At 40.7% G+C, this 26,445-nt stretch overlaps 1 protein-coding gene and 1 pseudogene across 6 annotated transcripts in view; one reads left to right on the top strand and one right to left on the bottom strand.

The window, feature by feature from the left end:
- Nucleotides 1–8,963: 8,963 nt before the first annotated feature.
- REPS2 (RALBP1 associated Eps domain containing 2) overlaps nt 8,964–26,445 on the bottom strand; it is a 197,276-nt gene continuing 179,794 nt past the window's right edge. For 4 of the 6 annotated variants that reach the window (XM_016942948.3, XM_016942952.3, XM_016942949.3 and 1 more), the window contains 4 exons: nt 22,869–22,952; nt 21,372–21,517; nt 17,810–17,915; nt 8,964–9,349 (listed from right to left, as the gene is read on the bottom strand). In XM_016942948.3, coding sequence (XP_016798437.1) covers nt 9,281–9,349; nt 17,810–17,915; nt 21,372–21,517; nt 22,869–22,952 — 405 coding nt within the window. In that variant the 3' untranslated portion in view covers nt 8,964–9,280. The remainder of the gene's footprint in view (nt 9,350–17,809; nt 17,916–21,371; nt 21,518–22,868; nt 22,953–26,445) is intronic. The other 2 variants (XM_016942950.3, XM_016942953.3) reach the window with 1 other exon arrangement.
- On the top strand, nt 23,483–25,977 carry LOC129138869 (non-histone chromosomal protein HMG-17-like; annotated as a pseudogene).

The raw sequence follows: 26,445 nt of genomic DNA, 5'->3' as shown, positions 1-26,445 counted from the left end.
TATGCCCAGGATAGAAATGGTCCACCCCAGGTACAAGAATAAGGGGTGTATTCTCTGTAGAAAATGTTAAAACAATAAAATTGACTATAAGTTAGTTGGCTTTTATCATCACCATGAACCCGTTAAGTCTAAACAATGTCAATGATAAAATACTCATCCTCCTAAAAAATATTTTGTTGGTCTACATTCTAAACAATTACTGTGGCTATTGTTGAGTTTTAAAATACATATATATATATGTATTACATATGTGTATATATATACACATATATACACACGTGTGTGTATATATACACATATACACACACGTGTGTATATATATATGTGTGTGTATATATATATACACACACATATATAATGTCTTCGCTGATGATGCTAGAGGATTTTCACAGGTGAATCTTGAAATTTTTACAGTTTCTGTGTCAATTCCTTCTTTCTGCCAAATCTGCTAAGAGGATTTCAGGGCAAATAAAGGAAAATATATCTGGGTTATAATTTAATATCCAAAGATAAAGATCCTTTTCCCTCTATGTTTGAAAGAAAAATGCAATGAGGTAAACACCACTCAGAGTCTGGAAATACTTTTGTTCACACTTCCAGAACACTTCACATTTGAAAAACGATACGGCAGGGTTCTTTGAAGTTACAGTTTGCCATGGAGATGCTCTACTTGAAGCATTTTCTCCTGCAGGCTTGGTAATTTTTCAAAAGTGTTTAATAAACTCATAGAGCACTCTTGTTCAAAAGGAATTGTATATTTCAGCTTCATTTCCACACTCTTTATTTCTGCCCTTTGATAGACTTCTTGATAAAAAGGGAGTCCTGCACCTCTCAGTCATCTCAGGGCCCATGACATCTCCCCTTTCAAAAAGAGCTGAAGATGGAAAAAGTCTCACATCATTCACTAGGACTCCTGCTTACCAGGGTTTAGTCACTTGTGTTCTGGGCTTTGGTCCTTTGCCCAAACACATGCCAGAAGATATATAACAAATTAAACTAGCAGGTTTGCTCCACGTTAAAACATTAGTTTACAATCTTCCAGTAAAACATTTCCTTTCTAGGGAGTAGGAAAAATTTGGGAGAACACAAATCATTCCTTGACTACTCATGAAGTAAGCAACTTCATGCACTTCTTAAATCTTGAAAAGAGCTGTAATCTCAGGGTGGTTTATGCCTTCTCATGCAAGGCCTTCCCATTTGGCCTTGTGCCCTACCTTTGCGTCCTTCTCTGCTCCATATTCCACATCCATCTGCTATAATTTGAATGTTTGTCCCCAGCAAAACTCACATTGAAACTTAATCCCCAAAGTGGCAGTGTTGAGGGGTGGGGCCTTTGAGAGTTAATTAGGTCATGATGGCTGCCCTCATGAATGAATTAATCCATTCATGAATTAACAGGTTATCATGGGATTGGGACTCGTGGCTTTATAAGCAGCAGCAGCAGAGATACCTGAGCTAGCATACTCAGCTCCCTCACCATGTGATATCGCCTGCCACCTTGAGATTCTACAGACAGTCCCACCAGCAAGAATGCCCTCACCAGATGTGGCCCCTCGACCTTGGACTTCTCAGCCTCTATAACTGTAAGAAACAAATTTCATTTCTTTATAAATTATCCAGTTTTGGGTATTCTGTTATAAGCAACAGGAAACAAATTAAGACACCATCTATTACATCCACATGAGAATTTCTTTGCAGTTCCAGAATATATCATGTTCTTATCATATCCCACCTTAGTACATGCAGCTCTCTCTGCCTGGAATATCCTCTTCTTCCTAGTAAATGCCTATCCCTCTTTTAAGACTATTCCACGAAGCCTTCCTGAATCCTCATAATCTGAGTTAAATACCCCTCCTGTGTGTTCTCAGAGCAACCTGGCCTTGCGTCTTCTGGTACATACTGTGTTCACCAAAACTTTTTCCTCTGGAGCTCACAGCTAGACTACATTTCCTGGTCTCCCTTGTGGTTAACTTTTGTCAGATGATTGAATTCCAGCAAATGAAGAAAAGTGATGTGTGTTACTTCAGTGAAAGGTAATTGTATCTTCTCCACCATCTCTCTTTTATCAAACCATTGGCTAAAGGGAGGAAACTCCCCAGCCCTAGGGGACAACGGTGCCACACATGTAAGGAGTCTGGGTTCCTGAACAACCACAAGGAAAACAGGACAACTGTAAGCATCCACCCTGGATGGTGAGGTGAATGAGATTCATTGAACTCCCAGGGTTCTTTGTTACAGCAGTTGTCCTACCCTTATACAACATAGCACCTATCCCACTCTGCACTGCAATGCATTTGTAGGTCTCTGTCTCACTGGACTGTGGGCTCCTTGGGGGAAGGAGTTGTGTCTTGTTAGTCTCATCTCCAGCTCCTAACACAGTGCAGTTAAACAGGAGGAACACATTAAATAAATATCGATGGAAGGAGGGTCATGGGAAGGAACAAACTCATGGATAGAAAATGTAGCACAGCAAAAACTATGCCCTGGAAACACAATTAGCCTTTGCTCTGAATCAGCTGAGACTCTGGATGTCAGTTTTGCCTTTCTGCACCACAGTTTCTTTGACCGTAAAATGAGATTGGCTAGTCAGTAGTTCCAGCTGTAGCGTACATCAGCATCACCCAGAGGGCTTATGAACACACGGATTGCTGGGTCCCACTACCAGGGTTCCTGATTCAGTTGGTGCAGGGCAGGGGTGGCAAGAATTTGCATTTCTAATAAGTCCCTGATGATGCTGATATTGCTGGTCTGGGGACCACACTTTGAGAACCGCTTGCATAGATTATCTCAGATCCCTTTTATTTCTAAAGTAAATGACCCAGTCATCCACATCAATGCTTAGGAATGGTCAGGGCCTGGTGATCTCCAGTGTCCAAGCTTATGGGCCAAATGACAGATGATTCTTCCAGAGTTAGTTTGTCCTTTGGGACCACTAGATTGGAAATATCCTATCTGTAGCCCACCATTTGCATTCACAATATGGAATAAAACCCCTCACCCAATAGGAGAGGTGCCTCCCCAAATTATTCAAATTTTAAAGGTAAGAAACTATAACTAGGGTGCCAGATTACTTGGTCGAGATTTCAAGCCAACTCTTTCTGATCCTTCCCCATCACCCCACCTGCAGCTAAGGACATCATGATGGGAATATTTTTGAACAAAAGAACACTGACAAGATAAAGCAAATAACCTGGCCCCACATTAAGCCAAGTTTTCAATTTAGCAGATCTTTAAAATGCACTGTGAGTCAGCCATGATATCCCATGACTGCCAAGTGTTTACTGTGTGCAGGTATTTAAGAACCTGTCTCAGATCACCAGGAGGTAAAAGCAACCAAATCTCAGACTTTGACTTAATTGGAAAGACTCCCAACTCCTTTTCCCATCATTTTCATTAAATACATGAGAACAAATGCAAACCACAATATATCGACACCAAGACTCCATAAAACCCACACTTAGTTATCATACATTTATTTTTAACATAGCACCCCAGTTTCACATCATGTATATTTTCCAAAGTTGGAGATCTTTAACTATGTTCTTCACAGACTTTTCAACAAGTGTGAAAAAGAGGCAGTAAGGTTAGCTTGAGTCTACAAGTCACAATCCAAATATAGGACACCTATGTTTAAGGTCAATATACATAATGTTCCCAATGCTTAGCAAATGAATGAGACTCTGGCTGAGTAAAATATTAACACAACTTGTTAGCACATTATCATGAAAAGACAGAAGGCATCAAATATATACTTTGCTGTTACACTTTTTACTGTTCAATGTACTTGTAGTGAAAAAATATACATTTTTACTTTCAAGGTTAAAATAGACCATCAGCTCATTATCTCTCTTAGCCAATAGCTATGAAGACTAAAATGGCTCTTCTTGCTTCTGGCTCACTTGAACATCTTATTTGTGCTGAAGACAAAAAGGATAGCAGTGCTAAAGAAAAGGGTATACCCGGTTCCCAAGATAGGTGCGGTTGAGGTTCTCGCACAAGGTGACTTAAAACAAAAATAACACAACTCAGTTGATCCAATCTCCACACAATGGGGTTGCATAATCAACTGTTCCAGCCCCAGGGAAGAGCTCCCTGAAAGAGCTTTAGGATCTGGCCCTGTTGTTCAACAGAGGTCTTCAGGACGGAATTGGTATCTGAAGGTTTCTTTACTGTAGTTTCCAAATTCCAATTTAAGCACTTTTAAAGTCTGGTGTCTGCTGGTCCTCAGAGTCATAAACCCACTTCTCTAATATCCCACAGCCATGACATTAGCTTACAGCAAGACCAGAGTATTCACAAAACATGAAAAAAGGAGCATTCCCCAATTGTTGACAGCAGAGCAAGGCTTCTGTAACTAGAACATGTCCTGTGTATTGAAACCCTGCAATGCCTCCTAGAAAAGGTTCCTTTATCATCATGTGTGTTGGCATGTGTAGAAAATAACTATACAAGCCTAAAAGCAACTGTGTACTTCAGATGTCTTGCTCATACTAACAGACTGACTGCTTTAGGGCATGCATGTAACACAGCCTCCAAAAGCCTTTTTTAGAAGAGGGCAACAGCTCTTCGAATCTGCTTGCGTTGCTTTTAAAGTCTGGCCCTCCATGTCTGCTGCTCTCGGGAAATTCACATAACCAGATGCATTTCTCCTTACAAACAAGCGAAGCAGGGTGGCTCACAGAGTAATACCCACATTCAAATTGCCATCAATGACTGACCTATCGGTGTTGGTAGGATCTCCCCTAGCTTGTGCTGAAGGAGGAACAAGACATGTGAGCTGAGGACTCCAAAAACACAAATCCCCACTTCTTACTAGGAAATTGAACCATACTGAGTCATGATACAAAAATAAAAAAGTAACAAAACACCCATAACTAAAGTATAAATTCAACTGATCCTTTGAAATCAGAGTTTTAAAAGAATACCCTTGAAACAGTAAAGCAGTTAGAAAGAAAAACCAGAATTACTAGTGTTCTCTTTAAACACAGTGGGAAAACACCTCTTAACTACTATTTCATTTTGTTCACATTCAGAATGTTCAAACCAGAACCTAATGATCCCTACTTGTCAATAATATGGGAAGCTCTGGTTGCCATGATACGTTATATTCTTTTCTTTTTATTTTTAAAACCACATTCCCTTGGTGATATCTAGTGAGAAGGTGTGATTCTAGTTTGTGTTGAACAAATGTTTTTAGCTCTAAGGTGTTACACTGTAATTGAGATCTTTCCAACTACTGCTTAAAAGAAGACATTGGCAAATGCCTGCCTTAATTGCAAAAAACACATGAATTCCAATATTACCTTATTGATCTTCTGAGTACACATCTATTATTACCATGGCTGTGAGATCATTTAAGAAACAGACAAATGTCATTTAGAAACAGACTATAGAATCAAATCACAACTAAAGAGAATGCTTTATGATAGCTCAGACAGTGGTAGGAAATCAAAGGCAAATTCACATTTTTGATTACTCACCCTAAAATACGCTGAAATTGAACATTTGTGACCCAAGTAACTAAAAATACATTGAAGAAAACTATAACTTAACTACATATTGAGTTCATTTCAATCGCAGTAGTCTATTTCAAAAACAACCTCCCATAAGGAATACAGGAATGGAATCCATTGAAAGCAACAGCTGTCAAAAACTCTGCCAAGAAACTCAGAGTAACTTATTGCATCATAAAAGGTGAGGTGTTCAGGAAAACAAATAGCTCAATCATATTCTTTTCTTTCAGATTTTGTCACTTCAATCTAAGAGAAATTTCTAGAACTAAACTCCCTAAAACATGTTTTCAAATTTAAAGACTAATTAAGTCAATGAAATTCAACATGATAAACAGAAAAAAAAAAAACCTCCTAATCTATTTTTAGTATTGATAGAGGGTGGAGAATCTAACTCAAAATCCATAAAATCAGGTTGGCGCCCTAAATCTGCCACTAGTTACCTCTTTCTATGGATTTTTTGGGCCAGGAACTGTTGTTTCTTAGGGCTTTGGTTTCCCCACATGCAAACTGCAAGTGATGGGTACCAGTCCTGCCCAGCTCTGACATCCTATTCTCCAGTGACAGTAAGATGGGCACAGCTTCCAGCTAAGCTGCCTCCTCTCCCAATCATGCCCAAGCACTTGTTTAATATTTGTAAAGCAGTTAGATCCTTCCAATTAAGGCAAATATCTGCCTCAATTACAACATATACATTCATTCCAGATATCTACCTTTTAGTTTTGCTTTGATGTCTGCTGGATAGGAAAGTGGCAAAAGCAATATGCCACATACGAGAGATGCCGAGGGACCAAATGAGCCAGCTGTCAGCTACTACTGTGCTTTCATCTGTGGGACTGTAGGATCCCAATGGGGGAAGACCACTTAACAGCAAGGTAATTCAACCCCTATGGATGGGGACAACATTGACCTTCTGTCTATAGAATTCTCCCCAACAGGCAGGTCTAACTTTGGAGTCGTTTTATGGAAGAGGTATAATGGTGATTTCAGTAATTCAGCCATCTTATAAATCACATTAAAGGCTCACAGAAATATTATCAGGCGTTACAATCCTAAATTAAAGTGCACATCCTAAGAAAACACAGAAAGAGAGGATGAGCACTACTTAGGTAATAATAATAGTAGTGTGTCATTACTTGTGTGTTATGCACACACATTTAACTGTTTTTTAAAAATCTACTTCTAAGCAACTAATAAACTGGTTACAGTTGAGTCCACCCAAGAAGGTAGGCATAGATATTATTAGTGTGTGCTCGTCTATCTTAAAATATTGATGAGATTATGAAACTCAGGGGAATTTGATTGTCCAATGCAAGTTTTTTCCCTTAATGAAAACCAGGCCAACCAAACAAAACCCCAACCTCCCAATTTGGCTCACTCTGGCACTGACTTCATGGAGGGGAGGGGAAAAGCATGTCAATATTTTTAAAATGAATACTGCAGACTAACATTCCTTAGTTTATACGTCTGCCTAATGGAAATGAAGTGCTATCCCAACTGAGAGCATATGTACTGGAAGATTATGAGATAAAGTGCACATGCTAGTCTTTCCTGGATTGAATTTACCAAAAGCCAAACATGCTGTGAAACGTCTGCAATCAGAACAGTGCTGATAGCCGGGCGGGTGGCTCACGCCTGTAATCCCAGCACTTCGAGAGGCCAAGGCGGGTGGATCACTTGAGGTCAGGAGTTCGAGACTAGCCTAGCCAACATGACAAAATCCCATCTCTACTAAAAATACAAAAATTAGCTGGGCGTGGTGGTGGGTGCCTGTAATCCCAGCTACTCGGGAGGCTGAGGCACGAGAATTGCTTGAACCCAGGAGGTGGAGGTTGCAGTGAGCTGAGATTGCGCCACTGCGCTCCAGCCTGGGCGACAGAGCAAGTCTCCATCTCAAAAAAACAAAGCAAGTCTCCATCTCAAAAAAACAAACAAAAAAAAAACACTGCTGATAAAATTTGTTGTAGCCCCTAGATCTCAGAACATGGAAAAAGCAGTTGCCTAAAAATTTGTGCTGACCCATTCATAATCTTCGGAAGAGTTTAAACTTACTCCCAACCCTTCCCCCACAAAAACAAAAAAGGCAGCAAATGGGGAAGAAAAAAAGGGAATAGAGAAATAGTTCAAGTTTCATGATTTTCAAAATCAATTCAAAATCCTTAAATATGCACAGAATAGATTCAACAATTTGTTTTTCTGTGGAAAAAACATCATCTGTTTGAGCCTTTATCCTCTGCCATTAAGCTATTGATAAAGCTTGCCAATGGACTAAGGAAACATTAAATAAATGCCTGCTTGTTCTAAAAGCTCTCAGCTCTATTGAAATCAAAGGCTGAATCCCACATACTGCAAACCTATCCAAAACTGCTTCAAAAAGACCCTATACACCCCCACCCTGCTACCCTAAGAATGGGGAAATTAGTAAAATGCACAAGAGACAGCATTTCTTGCCATTAGTCTCTCAAAGTGGTGTTAACGCTGGCATGCCCTGTGAGGGTCAGTAGCCCTGTGCCCCTGTGGTCCCATTTTCAACTTGGGCTTTCAGGAGAAGCACTAGCTACTTAAATTTCTGTAGGATACTGGCTTCTGCAATTTGAGCTTACTGTTTTACATTACCTACACTGGAGTTAATTGGGCTCCTCTGAATCTGATATAAACCAATCACTTCCCAAGAATACACTTTACAGAGAACAAAACAGTCACATATCCAGCATGAGGACCACTTCTCTTTCATTATCTCTTCATACCCCATACATTTGCAATCCAGGTTAAAATAAAGATTAAAATAACTACTAGAGATTGTTGGTAACAACCATTTCCCCTTCTTCCCCAGTTTGGATAGCTGGGTTCAAACAACAAATGTTTATCAATCCTAACAGTCTCATCAGCCTTTCATATTTGATGGGTGGTTTCCAAACTCATGCATTTACAGATATATTATCCCATGCAGGATAAAAGTAGAGATCTGGCAACTATTTATTTAATTTGGTCAGGCAAGGCAGTCAAAGCAGACTTCTCTTGCCCAAAAATTTACATGAAAGGACTGAGTTGTCTGGGTTGACAGCCTAGCTTGGCCAAGTTAAACAGCTCATTGCCAAAACCTCCACTTTACAGAGGTGTAAAGACCCAGTAAGTCTTTGACATTAAATAGAAAACAATAGTCATGTATTATTTATAGTTAGATATAATATCAAAATGGCACTAGAGAAGCAATTTTTGGCATATAGTGGTAGAGGGCACAGCGCCAGTCTAAATCTGATGCTTTTATTTTAGCTTTTGTTTTTATTATGGTCACACCAATGACTATCTAGTTGGAATCCCAATTACTCAGGAAACCAACCTACTCTATGTGATATACATACAAAAAGCATCCTGAAAGTACTTGGTTACAAGCATCCTGAAGGTTCTTGGTTATAAGGTTTTATAGAAAACATAAATTCTTTAAATAAATAATGCTCTAAGTTATTTTTATTTGCTAGAAGACTGATTTTTGGTAAGGAGCAGCATCTAATACCTTGCAGAAGTACTTAAGAATAGGAGACAAATTCCACTGATAATTAGCATTTCAAGTGTGATAATCAGTTGAAGTATTTTTTCCACCACAGTAAAACATACAAGTGAAGTGCAAGAGAAAAGGTCATATGGATTATATTTTGCTGCTCACAGCTTTTGACACAGTCAAACATCTATGACAAGTAGTTGGGTTCAAAACATTCAAAAGAAAGATCTTGGCAGACAAGGTCACCCACTGTCACTTGAACCATGGGGGGTCACAACACAGTGACCGGACGAAGTTGTTCCAATTGGTTTTCCAATGCAATTCGTTCTTGATGAACCTCCTGAGTTGTACAAAACACAAGAAAAACAAAAAAGCAAAGGGGTCATTTCTTGAATTCATCCCTACTTCATCAGATTTAAAAGGAAACTTATAACTGGACCCACAAATACAAGTGCTGTATAACTCAAGAACAGGAGGACTGGGAGGTATCAGATTTAATGCTGGTAACCAGACAAAAGGGGCTTCACAATTTGTAATCTCTCAACTCCTTTCTGAAGGTGATGAAATGAAACTGACCTACTCCCCTCTACCACCCTGCCCTAGTTTTAGCCTGTTTTAACAAGATCAGTAGCTGGTAGACAGAGTCATTAAAAATTAAAAGACTAGGAGAAAGCAGAAAGCAAAAACAGACTACCAATACTGAGCAGTGAGCCAACAGGACTTAAATTTCTAGTTGCAATCTCTGGCTCATAATCCCGCACCATACTCAGTCAGGTCTGAGGGCCAAAAAGGTACGCTAGTTGCCCCTCCACCAAAGTCTCATCCAGGTTTCTGCACAACATATCGTGTAAGGTACAACATCTGGGTGAAAGGCAGAAAAGAGGCTGAGCAATCTGCTCTTTGGGAATTCAAACTTTCGGGCCTAAAACGGATTTTTTTGGCAGGAAGAGAGGGGACACATAAAGGTATTCAAGTAGAATCAGTCAAGGTGGGAAAGAATCCTGTAGAAAGGCTGAATTGTGAGATTCAGAAGAATCAGCATACTAATAGTCAGTATACAACTTCACAAGTATTTATTCACATGCTCTCCTAGCCACCCAGCCGGAAGTCTTTTGGTTTCTATCTCCTACAGGTGAGGTAATGCTGTAGCTGTGATGGTATCAGCAAAGAATATGCCAGATCAGAGCAATAGGGCTTATATTCAAATGACTTGAGAAAGATAATAAAGTTAATGAACAAGATACTTCCAGAAGGAAATAAGATAACATAATAGAGAGTAACAGAGGGGGATATGGGAGAAAGGAGAGAGAGTGCCCTGGGAAGGCTTCTCAGAGTTAGCACTACTTGAGCAAAGACTTGAATGAAATGAGGAGTGAGCCATATGAAGATATGGGGGGAAGGATATTCACAGAGACAAAAGGGCAACTGCAAAGGCCCTGAGGAGCGAGTGAGTTTGGTGAATCTGATGAACAAAAAGCCTGTGTGACCAGAGTAGATGGAACAAGGAAGACATTGGCAGGAAATGAAGTCAGAGATTTAAGCAAGGAGCCAGATCGTACAGGGCCTTGTGGGCAGAGGAAATAGTATAGAAATGTAGGGCGGATGGCATTGAGGGTTTCTTTCTTTTTTTTTTTTTTTTTTCTGAGACAGAGTCTGGCTCTGTCGCCCAGGCTGGAGTGCAATGGCGCTATCTCAGCTCACTGCAAGCTCCGCCTCCCAGGTTCACGCCATTCTCCTGCCTCAGCCTCCCGAGTAGCTGGGACTACAGGCACCCGCCACCACGCCCGGCTAATTTTCTGTATTTTTAGTAGAAACGGGGTTTCACCACGTTAGCCAGGATGGTCTCGATCTCCTGACCTCGTGATCTGCCCACCTCGGCCTCCCAAAGTGCTGGGATTACAGGCGTGGGCCACCGCACCCGGCCTGGCATTGAGTGTTTCTAATCAGGGAAGGAACATGACCCAACTTAAAATTCAAAATTTTCACTCTGGCTACTGTGTAGACAGTAGATTATAGCAGGGTGAGAGTGGAAGCAGGGGAGCAACTGGGAGGTTACTGCAGGGACCCAGGTGAGAAATGAAAATGGCTTCCATCAGGGTAGAAGCCATGAAGATGAAGAGAAGTGGATGAATTCTAGATAAATCTTGAATCTAGAACTGGTAGGACTTGCTGATAAAGTTGATGTAGGAGAGAAGAAAAATCTGAGGATGACTCCTGGGATTTTTGTATGAAGAAAGTAGCTGGCTGGTAGTGATATTGAGAATGAGAAGATTAGATAAGAAATGAGTATTTCAAGGAGAGGGTTGGCAATTAATTATCTGAGATGTGTATTGGATATCTAAGGAGAAAACACTGAGTAAGAAGTTATATATGCAAGTCTAGAGCACAGAGGAAAGGAGAAGTAGGGCTTGAGACATAAATTAGGTTTCATTAGTTTATGGATGGTCTTCAAAGCCATGAGACCATATAACATCATCTAGCAAAACAGTATAGATAGAGGTTTCAGGTAAAGATGGAAGACTGACCAGGGGTACCACACTCCCTCCTGGAGCACCACTAAAACAATACAGCAACTTTTCAAAGTCACGGACCCACAAGACAGGGAAAACAAAAGGGACAAGATGATAGCAATAAAATTTGAAAGCTGAGTGGCAAACTGGTGAATGGTAAATGACTTAGGAAATCCAGGAAAATAAATGTGGGAATTCTGCCAGCTGCTGAGTTTGTCTATTCCAAGCATGCATTCCAGAGCTAGGGAAATAACCATAGGGTGAGTTTGGGAGTCCACTGGGTCCACTGTGAGACGAACGTAAGCTAAAACTCCATTGATCACCTGATCTCCCTAAGCCCCAACTCTGATGGGCCACAGTGACACTTTGCATCTCCTGGAATTAGTGTGAGTTCAGAGCTAGTGTCTAGTAATTCCCCAAAAGTCTAATTATTTCCCTTCCTCTAATGCACAGTCACCCTGGTAAATGGCAGCAGGGTCCCCTTAGGAAAGGCTAGGAGAATGATTTGCAGTGTAGATTTTTGGCTGCACAGTGGGGTCCTTCCTTAAGGAGACATAGATGCCCCTTCATCATTCAAGAGGTTCTGGATTTATAAACTGGCTTAGCCTGGGAATTAATTGAGGGGCTATGACTATAGTTCTGTTTCAATGATTCTTCAGACTTCTGTTCACTAGACTTAGAACTTTTCCATTCATACAGATCAAGTAAAGAAAGCTGAGTCCCAGGCTAACATGAAGAAAAATAAGAACCAACTTGATTTTACGTAGGAGAATTCCTCAAAGACTCAAATTGGCAACACCAGATACCTATTAAAGTGGGAGTACATAAGGGGAGATGGGAGTTGGCTAAAATAAGTGTTGGCTGAAAATCTGTTTCAGAAGCAATTAGATCCCCAGATCATTCCTGCCACCAGGGCAGAATGCTGAAGGTTTATTTCTTGAAAAGGTACAACAGAGAGCATCTGGATTAGCAAGAAACAAGCACAGTTGAGGACAAGACACTGGGCCAGAAATAGGGAGAGTGAATGAATATCCTGGAATGCTGAGACCTACAGCCCTCTTGCTCCACTGAACCAACTCTATCCCTCCATGTAGGTGACCAAAACAGTCTCCACTCTGGACACTCCAACCAGACCAAGAGGAAAGAGCTAATCATACTCCCTTTGGGGGTTCCCCAACTATACAGCCGAGCCAAATTGCCAGACAGTGAAGCTCAGAGTTGACAAGCCTTACAACGTGCAATGAACTTCCAATCAGTGTTTTCATCTTCCTTTTAAATATGAGCAAAGAAGGGCCATCAGATATCAAAGGAAAGCATCTAAGATAAAGCACATACAACACAACACAACACACACAAACTATTCAGGAAGAAGAAAGAAAAATGACCATAAAAAAAGATCACAACGAGTTCTGCACATGTTTCCCAGAACTTAAAGTATAATTAAAAAAAAGGTCACAACAATGAAACAAGAATAGGATATCGTCAAAAATAAACGGAGAACAAAAAATTATTGGTTATTAAACAACAGAAGATTTAGAATATATAATTAAGTTTCCAGAAATAGACAAAAATAAAGAAGAAAATGTAGGAAGAGAAAAGAAAGAAAACAGAAGAGAAAATATGAGAAAATTAGAGAACTAAGCTAAGAAGTCCAATGTCTGAATATCAGTAAGGGAGAATGAGAAAAAAATGGGGGTGAGGGCAGGGGGGAGGAAATAATCAACGACAACAAAAATGAAAATAAAAAACCCTTCAGAACTGGGGAATATCAGTTTCCAAATTAAAAGGGCCCACCAAATGTAGAGAACAATGGATGAAACTGGCCTACCCCAAAGCAGAGGGAGAGAGGAGAAAACCAAAACCAAACAAAATGCAAAACAAAACAAGTTCACATACAAAGTTTTAGAAAACAGAATGAACTTTGAAATTTAAAAAATAACTTTTTAAAATTATCATAGGGTAAAACAATTTTTTTCTTTTAGTGTACAGATTTGTGTAACCACCACCACAAAGAAGACACATTACAGTTCAACCAACCCCAAAAGTTCCCTGGGACTACTCATACAAACTCTCATCTCATGCATAACCCCTGATAGCCACTGATTTGTTTCACATCACTATAGTTTTACCTTTTCAAGAATGTCAAATAAAAGGAATCATACAGTACACAACCTTTTGATACTGGCTTGTCTCACTCTGCATAATGTCTGAGTTTCATCCAAGTTGTGTATCATTTCTTTTCTCTGTTGAGTACTATTCCACTGTATGAATGTATCCCAATTTATTCATTCATCTTTTGAAGGACATTTGTGTTGTTTCCAGGTTTGGGCTATCATGAATAAAACTGCTATGTAAATTCATATATAGATTTTTGAGCGAACATAAATTTTCATTTCACTAAGGTAGAGAGACAGCTGGGTCACATGGTTAGTGTATGTATAACTTCATAGGAAACTGCTGAACGATTTTTCAGAGTGGTGGTACCATTCTGCATTCCCACCACCAATAAATGAGAGTTCTAATTGCCAGCACTTGGTGATGTCACATTTTTTATTTTAGCAATTCTAGTATGTGTATAGTGGTATGTAATTGTGGTTTAAATTTGCATTTCCCAAATGGCTAATGATGTTGAATATCTTCTCATGTACTTATTTGCCATCTTTATATATTCTTTAGTGAAGTGTCTGTTCAAATCCTTTGCCCATTTTTAAATTGAGATGCTTTGGTTTTGAGAGTTCTTATTATTGAGTTTTAAGAGTTCTTTATATAATTGAGATATAAGTCTTTTATCAAATACGTGTTTTGCAAATACTTTCTCCCACTCAGCAGCTTGTCTCTTAATTTTCTTAACTGTGCTTGGCAAAATAAAAGGTTTTAATTTTGATGAAGTCCAATTTTTTTAGTTTTTCTCTGTTATAGATTGTGCTTTTGGTGTTATTTCTAACTCCAGATCATGAAGATTTTTCTGTTTTCTTCTAAAAATTTTATAGCTCTATGTTTTACATTTACATCTATGACTCATTTCAAGTTAATCTCTGTATAGATGTGAGGCTTAGATCAAGGTTATTTTTTTAAATGCAAATGACAAATTGTTATAAAACAATTTGTTGAAAACTATTATTTCTCATTGAATCGATTTTCCACCTTTGTCAAAGATCAAATGGCTGTTTTCATGTGGTCTATTTCAGGACTCTGTATCCTATTCCACTGACCTATGCATCAGCATCTTGATTACTGGAGCTTGACAGTAAAGTGATTCCTCCAACTTTGTTCTTCCTTTTCAAATTTGTTTAAGCAATTCCAGCTCCTTGGCCTTTACATATAAGTTTTGGGATTAGCTTGTCTATACTCACAAAAAATCCTGCTGGGATTTTTATTGGTTTTGTAATAAATCTATAGACTACTTTGGAGAAAAATAACATTTGAAAAGATATTTCATAAAGTAAGATATGAAAGGTAAACAATCACAAAGAAAAGTGGACAACATAATTAGTCAGCAAGGAGATGATAAAAACTATATCACTACAGGGCTAGCTAAAATTAATAAGAATCATAACAACAAATGTTGGCAAAGACGCGGAACAATTGGAACTCTCATACATTAGTGGTAGGAGTACAGATTGCTACAACCACCTCGGAAAATGATCTAGCAGTTTCTCAGAAACTAATCACATACACTTACCATGATACCTACGAATCCCAATCCAAGAGAAATGAGAACATATTTCCATACAGAGACTTATTAAAAAATGCAGTTTTATTCCAAATTGCCAAAAACTGGAAACAGCTCAGGTGTCTGTCAATAGAATTGATAACCAAACTGTAACATATTCACCCAATGGGATACTACTCATCAATAAAAATGAATGAATTACTGATACACGCAACAATATAAATGAATCTCAAAAACATAATACTTAGTGAAAGAAGCTTTACAAGAAGTATAAGTTGTAAGACACCGCTTATATAAAGTTATAGAACAGGCAAAACTATGGTATAAAAATTAGAATAGTGATTGCCTCTGTGTGGGTAGGGCAGGAATTGACTAGGAAAAAGCATGAGGGAGCTTCCTGGGGTGATGGCAATATTCTCTATCTTTTTGGGGGTTTGGATTCCGTAAGTACATGTACTTGTTACAAACTCAGCAAATGTACACTTAAGGTTTGTGCGTGCGCTGGCGCGGTGGCTCACGCCTGTAATCCTAGCACTCTGGGAGACCTAGGCAGGTAGATCACAAGGTCAGGAGATCGAGACCAACCTGGCTAACACAGTGAAACCCCGCCTCTACTAAAAATACAAAAAGTTGGCCGGGCGTGGTGGCAGGCGCCTGTAGTCCCAGCTACTCAGGAGGCTAAGCCAGAAGAATGGTGTGAACCCAGGAGGCGGAGCTTGCAGTGAGCAGAGATCACGCCACCGCACTCCAGCGTGGGCGACAGAGCGAGACTCCATCTCAAATAATAATAATAATAATAATAATAATATTTGTGCATGCATTTTGTATAAACATTTTACATCATAAGAAAAAACTGTAAAAATATATTGAACTCTAGCTAATTATACGCATGCTAAAATATTCAGGGAAAGTATACAGATATCTGCAATTTATTTGAAAATATGTCAAAAATAAAATGAACTGATGGACACAAGGATAAATGGGTAGATATGTGATTAAAAATAAGTATAGTAAAATGTTATTGTAGAACTGAAGTGATGTCTATACAAGCAGTCACTTATGATTCTTTCAACTTTCCTGTATGTTTGAAAATTTTCATACTAAAATATTGGGGCAAATGGGGTTGGGGTATAAAAGTTAAGTCAGGGAAGGAAGAGACAGCAGAGAATGAAAATGGGAAGCACCAGTGAAGCAGAAGGAAAACCAGGAAAGTATGGTATGTCAAGAAGCAGAAGGAAAACCAGGAAAGTATGGTATGTCAAAAACCAGTTATAAAAGCAATTTCAGAGGAGGAAATGATCAACTGTGTAGAATTCTTCTGAAAAAAATAATAATATTAAAACAGCCCCATTGGATTTAGCCACAAGACGGGTGTGAGTGGAGGAGGACGAAGCCAACTGAAGTGGAAGGAAGAGAAAATTACTGGTTTGAAAGTAAAGATAATGAATAAAACCACTCCTAAGAAACTTTGCTGTGAAGGGGACCAAAGAAATGAGGCAGTAATTGGCCAAGTGTAATGGACAATACTGGAGCATATTTACATGTGGATGGCGAATGATCCAGTAGAGAACTGAGGGATATAGTGGGTAGAATCATGTCCTCTCAAAATACATGTTTAAGTCCTAACCCCCAGTATCTGTAAATGTGACCTTATATGCAAATAGGTTCTTTGCAGATGTAATCAAGTTAAGATGAGGTCATGCTAGATTAGGGTGGGTCCTAATCCAATGATTGGTGTCCTTATAAGAGGATACAATAAGAAGAGAAATTTGGACACAGACACAGAGAGATACAGGAAGAAGGCCATGTGACAACAGAGGCAGAGATTGGAGTGACGCAGCTACAAGCCAAGGAATGCCCAGGACTGCCAGCAACATCAGAAGCTGGGAAGAGGTAAGGAAGGATTATCTTCTAGAGCCTTCAAAGAGAGCATAGCTCTGCCAATATCTTGATTTCAGAGTTCTAGCCTCCAGAGCTGTGAGAGAATCGTTTTTGGTTATCTTAAGCCACCACATTTGTAGTATTTTGTTATAGCAGCCCCGAGAAACTAACACAGGGGAGAGTAACGATGAAGAGAAACAGGGGTGATGTCATTGAGAAGGTGAAATGGAACCATTTGCAAGGCACCAGAGGAGGGGCTGGCCTTTGATAGTACCAAGGTGACTTCCTTCTACTGAAATAAGTATTTACATCCTCTTTCAGAGAGGATGTAAATAATTAAGGGCTTACCCAGAAGCTTTGGATAATAAAGAATGCTTCAAACAGCCTTCGTAATAGATTGTCTTTCCTTTTAACTCATACACAATATGAAGCCTACATATTAAAGTCACTAGTCTTCCTCTGACTATGCAAGAACCAACCCATGAAACTTAAATACAGTAATTCTCCACCTTCCAAAAAGGGTTTGAGAACAAAGAGGCAAGTCTTATCAACAGAGATGGAACTAAATGGTCAGCCAATGGACACATCAGATCACTGTACATGATAGGTATGGAGACATCACTATGTACCCCACCCTATAAATATGTACAATTATTATATGCCTATTAAATTTAAAAAAAGCTTTTTAAAAGCCAGGGAAAAGCCTGGTCATCCAAATCTGGGACTCATTCCTTACCTTGAGCTGCTGCTGGAGCTCACTGTTCAGCCGAGCCAGCACTGCGTTTGCCTCTTTATTTTTGCGGATAGCAGTTTGAATGGCCTTCTTCTGTTTGGAAGACTGCCTATAGAAAAGCACAAACACTTCAGTGAAAAAGGACTTAGAGGTCTGGACCCTTGAGGGTCAGAACTCTGATTCATGAGAGGTGTTAAACTAACAAGTGGTTAACAACACAGGGCTCCAAAAATAAAATCTCATATTCATAGGCGGTCAGGAAGATAGACACCAAATGAAACAAATTTATTGGGATGAATTATTTACACCTGAAGTAATTCCCATTTTATAACTTGAATAAAAGCTGTGAAGTGGGCCTTTTCAAACATTCGTGTTCCATTTATTCCAAGACATTTTAATAAGTATTTCTTCCTGACAAACCATATTAACTGGAATGCCCTTTTTGTGTAAGAATTAATAGCACTTAAAAGACCTGCAGGTGTCCCCTGTGAACAAGTCTGAAGGAAAATAATACAAGAACATTCTTTTTAGCAAAAATTCTACATTAACTTAGCCAGACTACCTACCTACCTCTACCTTATGTATTATTAGGCATGAATGCCTAAGTATATGTGTGTGTGTGCATAAATGCGCACTCATGTGTATGTGCATGGACCAGCATATATCTGTGGCTCTTGAGAAAAATACAGAACGTTTTAATACCAGTATTTCCCAATTAACAACAAATTCACAGAACACGCATAACCAGAGTGACCACGCATCCTACTGTGCCCATTACAGTCTCCATTTAAAACTGTCTGTCCAGCATAAGTACATTAGCACTCTCTTTACTTTTCAAAACCGTCCATGGTTGGGATGATAAATCAGTGCGGTTACCACAGGGATAATCTACAACCTTTCATCCCACAGCAAGAAACACCGAATTCTTAGAGCAAAAGAGCAACTGATGTTCTCCTAGAAAAACAGCCATATGTGCCATTACTGGGAGATAGGTTCTAGAAAAGAGCAACTGAACTAGAATGGACTGTGACCACTGTACAGATCTGATTAATATTGATAATTGGCTGGGTGCAGTGGCTCAGGCCTGTAATCCCAGCACTTTGAGAGGTTGAGGCAGGATGATCACTTGAGGCCAGGAGTTTGAGACCAGACTGGGCAACATAGTAAGACTCCATCACTACAAAAAATAAAATGAAATTGGCTGGGAATGGTGGCTCATGCCTGTAGTTCCAGCTACTCAGGAGGCTGAGGGGGAAAGGATCACTTGAGCCCAGGAATTCGAGGCTACAATGAGCCATGATCATGCTACTGCACCCCAGCCTGGGTGACAGAGTGAGACTTTGTCTCTAAAAAATAAAAATAAAAAATAGAAAGTGAAAAGACAGCCCACAGAATGAGAGAAAATACTTACAAAGAGGGCTCAATTTTCTCATATATCTGACAAGGGAGTTGTATCCAGAATATATAAAGAATTCATAACTCAAAAATAAAAAGATTAATAATCCAATTAAAAGTGGGCAAAGGGTGTGAATAGACATTTCTCCAAAAAAGATAGACAAATGGCCAATAGGCACATGAAAAGATGATCAATGTCGTTAGCCACAAAAGAAATGCAAATCAAAACCATGAGATCACACTTCACACTCACTAGGATGGCTATAATAAAAAAAAAAAAGGTAAGTGTTGACAAAATGGAGAAATTGGAACCCTCATACGTTGCCAACGGGAACATAAAATGGTGCAGCCACTATGAAAAGTGTGGTAGTTCTTCGAAATATTAAAGACAGAGTTACCACATGACCTAGCAATTCCACTCCTAGGTACAGACCCAAGAGAAATGAAAACGTAAGTCCACACAAAAACATGTACACAAACAGTATAGTGGCATTACTCTTAAGAGCCAAAAAGCAGAAATAACCAAAATGTCCATCGACTGATGAATGGATGAATAAAATGTGGTCTATCCATACAATGGAATATTATTCAGCCATAAAAAGATAAGTTCAGATTTATGCTACAACTTGGATGAACCTTGAAAATATTATGCTAAGTGAAAGAAGCCAGTCACAAAAGACCACGTTTCATTATTCCATTTATGTGAAATGACAAGAATATGCAAAGCCATGGAGACAGAAAGGAGATTCGTGGTTGCCAGGGGCTGAGGGGGAAGGAGAGAATGGGGAGTGACTGCTAATGGGCATGGATATATATTATTTTAGGCATGACAAAAGTTAGATTGTGGTGATGGTTGCATGACTTTGTGAATAAACTAAGAACCACTGAACTGTACATTTAAAAACATGAACTGTATGCTATGTGAATTATATTGCAATAAAGCCGTTATAAAAAAGAGAAAAAGAAAAGATCTCTGTATGAACTCCACCAGATGCCCTGACATCTACTCTGGAGACTGTTAAGCCACTGCTGACTAAAATGAACATAAAGCTGAAATTAAAGTGGAGTGCTGGGGTAGAACATGGAAGAAAATTGAGCCATCTTTGTCCCTGATAGGGATTCTTCACCTTCCAGGCTTAACAGGGGCTGGAAGATGGTCAAAGTTCTCGGTGAATGTGATGAACAAAATATACTTCCTTTATGGACTGATACCACCAGGGACCTGTCCATTTGAAAAAAAGAAAATCTTCTGAAGGAGAGGGCTGCAGAGATTCAGAATGGGACTTTGGCTTCAAAGACAAGTTGCTAACATCTCCCACAGAACCTGCTGCTTTTCGTTCTACAACGTGTAAGCAGAAGAAAATCTGCAGCAGCATCTGAGACCTGCAAGACCCCAAAAGCAGGGTCATGATGGGTCTTGAGCATTTATGTTAGTGACCGGTCAGGCTCACTTGCAGTCAAGTGACAGGAGCAGGTTTCTGTCCTCAACACCTCCCTCAATTTCACTACAAAGAAATTGAAGCAAGTGATGGCTCTTCTCAAAGCCAAAGTTTTACAGAGAAGGATAGTTTGTCCAGAGCATCATTGTCTCAGTCCCTGGCCATGTCCACAGGTGTCTTCACCCTCCCTCCAATACCTGTTCCAGCTGGTTAGATAAATATAATGGAAGTTCTGCATGTATCCATTCTGTGCTGAGGCGACCAACAACAGAAACTCTTTACGGAGATTTTAAAAGAATCACATACCACACCTACTGAAAGTGTGTCTGTGGGTGAAGGAGCTAGCCATTTGCCCTGAAGGAAAAGGAGATAACACAGGCAGAGAGGCAAAATTGCCACTTACAATACTTTCGTCTTGCCAGGAAAATCTGGGCCCTCACAAGGAAGAGGAGTAGGAAACAACAGAAGGTGAGAGGAAGGGAAAGAAATCAAACCAAACCAAACACCACAGCCTAGGACTCGCCCGCCCCTTTAGGTCAGGTTAAGTCCTATAGCTTATAAAGCCTTCTATGTGACTGGGAGACTTGAATCCCATCACAGAGATGAGCAAGATAAACTTACAACCATGAAATCCTTCTGTTGGTGTGCACGTAAATGTCAACACATTTACATATCCGTCGACATCTCAGAGCGAGATTCCTACCTCACTCTTGTTTATGTGGTCTACTTACTTTTGGACTGTTGGATGCGGTTTCATGGTTGCTGCAGAAGCTGGCCCACTTGCAGCAGTAGAAGGCTCTTGGTTTTCTGTAGCTTGGTTTTCTGGTCTGAATTTCCTACGAATGGGCTTTGATGGTGGCTGAGAATACAGTACATCCTGTGGATTTAAAACAAAATAAAAATTAAAAAGTTAAACATTTCAATGTTCCCTCCACTCTTCCTTCCAGTGTCCCACATGCCTTTAGCCCCAACCCCAAGATCAGGAGGGTACTCTATTTACTGACCCATGGCTCAGCAAGAACTGGGGGGACACAGGCATCAGAGTCCAGTGGTCTTCCCTTTTTTCTTTTTCTTTTTAAATGTTTCAAGAAGTCTATTACTTCTTGTCACCTGAAACTCACACAGACCCTGTGTGCATCTCACACCATGGGGCCTTTCCTAACTGAAGACAAGATAGGCTCCTGCCTCACTTTGAAGCCTTTTAAACCTAAATTTTGGCCAGGCGCAGTGGCTCATGCCTGTAATCCCAGCACTTTGGGAGGCCGAGACGGTCAGATCACGAGGTCAGGAGATCGAGACCATCCTGGCTAACACGGTGAAACCCCGTCTCTACTAAAAATACAAAAAATTAGCCGGCCTGGTGGCAGGCGCCTGTAGTCCCAGCTACTCGGAAGGCTGAGGCAGGAGAATGGCGTGAACCTGGGAGCTTGCAGTGAGCCGAGATCGCGCCACTGCACTCCAGCCTGGGCGACAAAGCGAGACTCCGTCTCAGAAAAAAAAAACAAAAAAAACAAAAAAACCTAAGCTTTGGAAGTTTTTAAAGGTCTTAGTCATATGCTCATCATTCTCCTATCCCCAATTCCTACATAAAGTCAAGAAAAAGAGCCACAGTGTATTCTGGAAGGACACAGTTGGTCTGCTTCTTTGGAGGACTCTACCTCACCTGTGCTCCTGAGCCCAAGGCCCACTCTCTCTGAAAGGAGAAGAGCCTGGGAGAAGGACAAGAAGAGGGTGAGGAGACGAATGGAGAGCATGATGAGTGAGGGGTACTTACTGAGCAAATTACAGGTGACCCAATGGCATGGCTGGGCAGATGCCAGGTGAAAATGCCACGATGCAAGAGGAAACCATGGTACAAAGACCAAAAAGGAGAGACTACCCCACCCCAAGAGGTATTCACAGAGGCTTAGCAGGTGGATGGGGTTTTGCTAAAGACATCTGTCCCTCCCCACAGCCCTTTTAGCTCTTGCCATAAACAAGGCCACCATGTTTAGCTGGGGGGCTAAGGAGGTTGAGTATGTACTGTCATGTACAAAATGCATCAAGGGTCAAGCCCAGGAATCTTCAGGACCCCAATCTTCACAAAGAACCCACATTCTAGGAAATCTGGATCATTGACATTCATTTCAGGACACAGAAACCTTAAAACAATAGATCAGCTAATAGAGATAAGAAGCCCGGGGTGGGACTCGCAACGCCATCTGACAGCATCCTCAGGCTGACCTTACCTTCTTTGCTGGACTACTTTCTGCAGCCTGGGATGGGGCTCTGCTCAGCTGTGGGAGTAACTCGGCCTCCGACACTTGTTCAGACTGTAGCAAGAGATCAGAGAGAGGACAGAAATGCAAAACCACAATCACCTAAATATATAATAAAGAGCACTTAGGAAGATAGTCACTATATCACTGATTTAGGCCAAGTTGCAGCCAAGAATGCTTAAGTCTGCTGATCCTTGGGAAAAACCTCCCATAGATGCTGCTATTAACCTTCCCATCCCTCCTTCCCAGATTGTTCAACCTTAGGAAAAGGAATCATGGGAATCTCTTCTGTAATTGAACATATGTATTGCTAAAAAACTAATGCTTCGCAACAACAAACTCTAAAAGTAACAAGGCTTATCGGAAAAACAGGGTTGAAAACAAGATTTTAACTTGAGCACCAACAAAAACAATCAACATCATTAAAAACACTGAATTTTTTAAATGTTAAATTTCTAATAAAGAAATACTCTATGAGCAGTGTGAAGAAGAAGAGGTAAGAACTATCCCCCAGGCCAACCAAACCCCACGCACTGCTGCATCCCCAGATCCAGCACCTACATTCCACTGCAGTTGCCGCCACCATGCCCAAGAGAAAGGCTGAAGGGGACGCTAAAGGAGATAAAACCAAAGTAAGGACAAACCACAGAGAAGATCTGCAAGGTTGTCTGCCAAACCTGCTCCTCCAAAGCCCAAGCCTAAAGAGGCCCCTGCAAAGAAGGGAGAGAAGGTAAAGGGGAAAAAGGAAAAAGACCATGCTGGCAAGGAGGGGAATAACTCTGCAGAAAATGCAGAGGCCAAAACAGAGCAGGCACAGAAAGTTGAAGGCGCTGGGGATGCCAAGAGAAGTGTGTGCATTTTTGATAAATGTGTATTTCTGGTGACTGTGCAGTTTGAAGTATTATTTTTTTTTAAGTTTTATAAAAATGCAGAATTGTTTTTATGTCTTTATTTTAAGCCATGTTGTTAGCACACAGAACACGTCATTGTTGTTTTATGGAGAAGGGGTATATGTCACTAATAGAATGTCTCTGAGGCCAGGCACCGTGGCTCATGCCTGTAATCCCAGCACTTTGGGAGGCCGAAGCAGGCGGATCACCTGAGGTCAGGAGTTTGAGACCAGCCCGACCAACATGGCGAAACCCCGTCTCTACTAAAAGTACAAAAATTAGCCAGGCGTGATGGTGGGTTCCTGTAATCCCAGCTACTCAGGAGGCTGAGGCAAGAGAATCACTTGAACCCGGGAGGCGGAGGTTGCAGTGAGCCAAGATCGTGCCACTGCACTCCAACCTGGGCAACAAGAGCAAGACTTCATCTCAGGAAAGAAAAAAAAAGAAAAAGAATGTCTACGAAGCTGGACTGATGTGGAGAAAACACCTTTCCCTTCTAGTTTTGAAAGACATCTTCTTGGCTCCCAGAAAGAGGGACCGTCTGACGTTGACACACACAGTCACCTTCTCACAAAGGCCTTGTGGTGTGGAGAAACAAATTCCTCTTTATGTCCCCCTCTCCCTCTCTGCCTTCAGTATACACTTAACTCCCTCAAACCCAGATACCTGTTGGGGTCTGGCCCCCAATAACTGGTTACCAGTCAGGCTGGCAATCTGGACTTTCCAGCGAGAACCCTTGAAAGACCCGTGCTCTGTTTCTAGATTGTGGATCTTCAGATAAATTCTGCCATTTTCATTTCATTTCCTGAAAGTCAGGGTCAGCTCATGAAAAGTTGTTAAACAGCACGTTGAATGTGAAATGTCAACCCTCACTCTGAACTTTCCCTCTTCAGGGTACCAAATGAAGACTTCATTGGGTTTTACCATGGCTTTCTGATTTTGGAAGTCCATTGAAGGAGGGAGTCTGAAAGTTGTATACTATTAATGATTGTCGCTCATGTCCCGCCTGAAATACCATGATTGTTCACAAAAAGTATCTTTAATAAAGCTGGACACAGTTTGGGAAAAAAAAAAACACTCTAGTAAATATGGCCCTTCTTAAAAAAGGAAGGGGGACTGTGGTTGAAGGAGTTATCAGAAGGGTCAAGGGTGCTGAGTGGAATGGAATCAGTGACTAAACTCACCAAGATTGGCAAGGAATGTCCCCAAAGCACTTCAAGACAGAGTGGGTGCCAATCAGTCAAGTGGAAGAACACAGGGTGACTGCGCCTCATGAGCAGCTCTCTATGTCCCCCATTTCCCCCAGTCTTCTGCCTTCAGGTGTGTTGGTCTGCTTTCAGCCACTAGTAGCCAGTGATGCCAAAACATTCATGTGCTGAGAATGAACCCTACATATGAACCAATGTGACTTCTACATCATACTGACACCAGTCATCTACTGACCCACAGATAATCCTCATTACAGAAACACACATTGTAGCACAACAAACTGACTTAGTATGCCCACTTCATCCCTAACCTGGCCTTCTCTAACCTCCTTCAGAGCACGGCTTCTTCCTCTGACTCCACTGAAATGGCTAGTTCCCAAGGGCACTAACATACCCCCATTTAACACGTTATGGCTACCTCTTCTCGTCTTCTCCTCATTGATCTTCTGCCCAGTATAGCACCTTTGACTATCTTTTTTAAACTCCTGCCCCTGGCATCTGAGAAGCTGCAATCTCCTAACTGTAGTCATTCACCCTTTTTCCTGTTTTGACTCCTCTTATCCCTCAAATGTAGGATTTCTCAAGGTTCTGTCTTTAGTTGCTCCACCCATTTTTCCCTCCCTGTTCATTCTCTCCCAGGGTAATCCCATCTGTTCCTACATTTTATCCCAAGCAATTCCCCATCTCCTCTAAATCCACTATGCAAGCACTCAATATTCCTGACTTCTAGTTCCAACTAGTTCTTATAGCTTTCTCCCTTCCATTAACGATAACTATATTGTTGCTGTTGTTACTAATAGGTACTATGATGCACACAACACTTACTATGCGTCATACATTGATCAAAGGGCTTTGCATGGATCATTGCAATTCATCATCACAGCCCTAGGAAGTAGTTATTATCCCCATCTTATTGGTGAAGAAATTGAAGATCAAGAAGTTAAGGAACTCACCCAAAATCACACAAATAGCAGAGTCTGAACACAGGCCTTGATTTCCAAAGCTAAGCTTATAACCACTATGCCATACAGTCTCAGGTATTCTCAGGCCTGAGTGTTACTCATTCAAGACATATTTATTAAGCAGCTACTACAGGCAGGCCCTGTGCTAGCACTGGCACTCAAGGATGAACAAGATACAGATCCTGCTTAAGAGAAGCTTGAAGTCTAGTGGGAGCAACAGGGAAGTGACAAAGCCAACTTGCTTCAGTGGACTGTGGAGGGCAAGTATGGGGAATACAGAAGCACCCAGTCTCATGGGTCGGCAAAGACTCAGGAGCAGGTGATGTCTCAGCTGAGGCCTGGGCTAAAAGAGCAATGTGTGGGAATGGTGAGAAAGACCCAAAAGTAAGTTCACAAAGGGCCTCCCATGCTCCAACATCCATAATTTCAGCCAGGGCTACCACAAGAACACTAAGGTCAATCCCCAAGATGGGAAACACAGGAGAAG

The sequence above is a fragment of the Pan troglodytes genome, chromosome X (genome assembly GCF_028858775.2).
Source record: "Pan troglodytes isolate AG18354 chromosome X, NHGRI_mPanTro3-v2.0_pri, whole genome shotgun sequence".
Lineage (NCBI taxonomy): Eukaryota > Metazoa > Chordata > Mammalia > Primates > Hominidae > Pan > Pan troglodytes.
The sequence above is the reverse complement of the archived record's forward strand: the minus strand, read 5'-3'. Positions and strand labels throughout refer to the sequence as shown.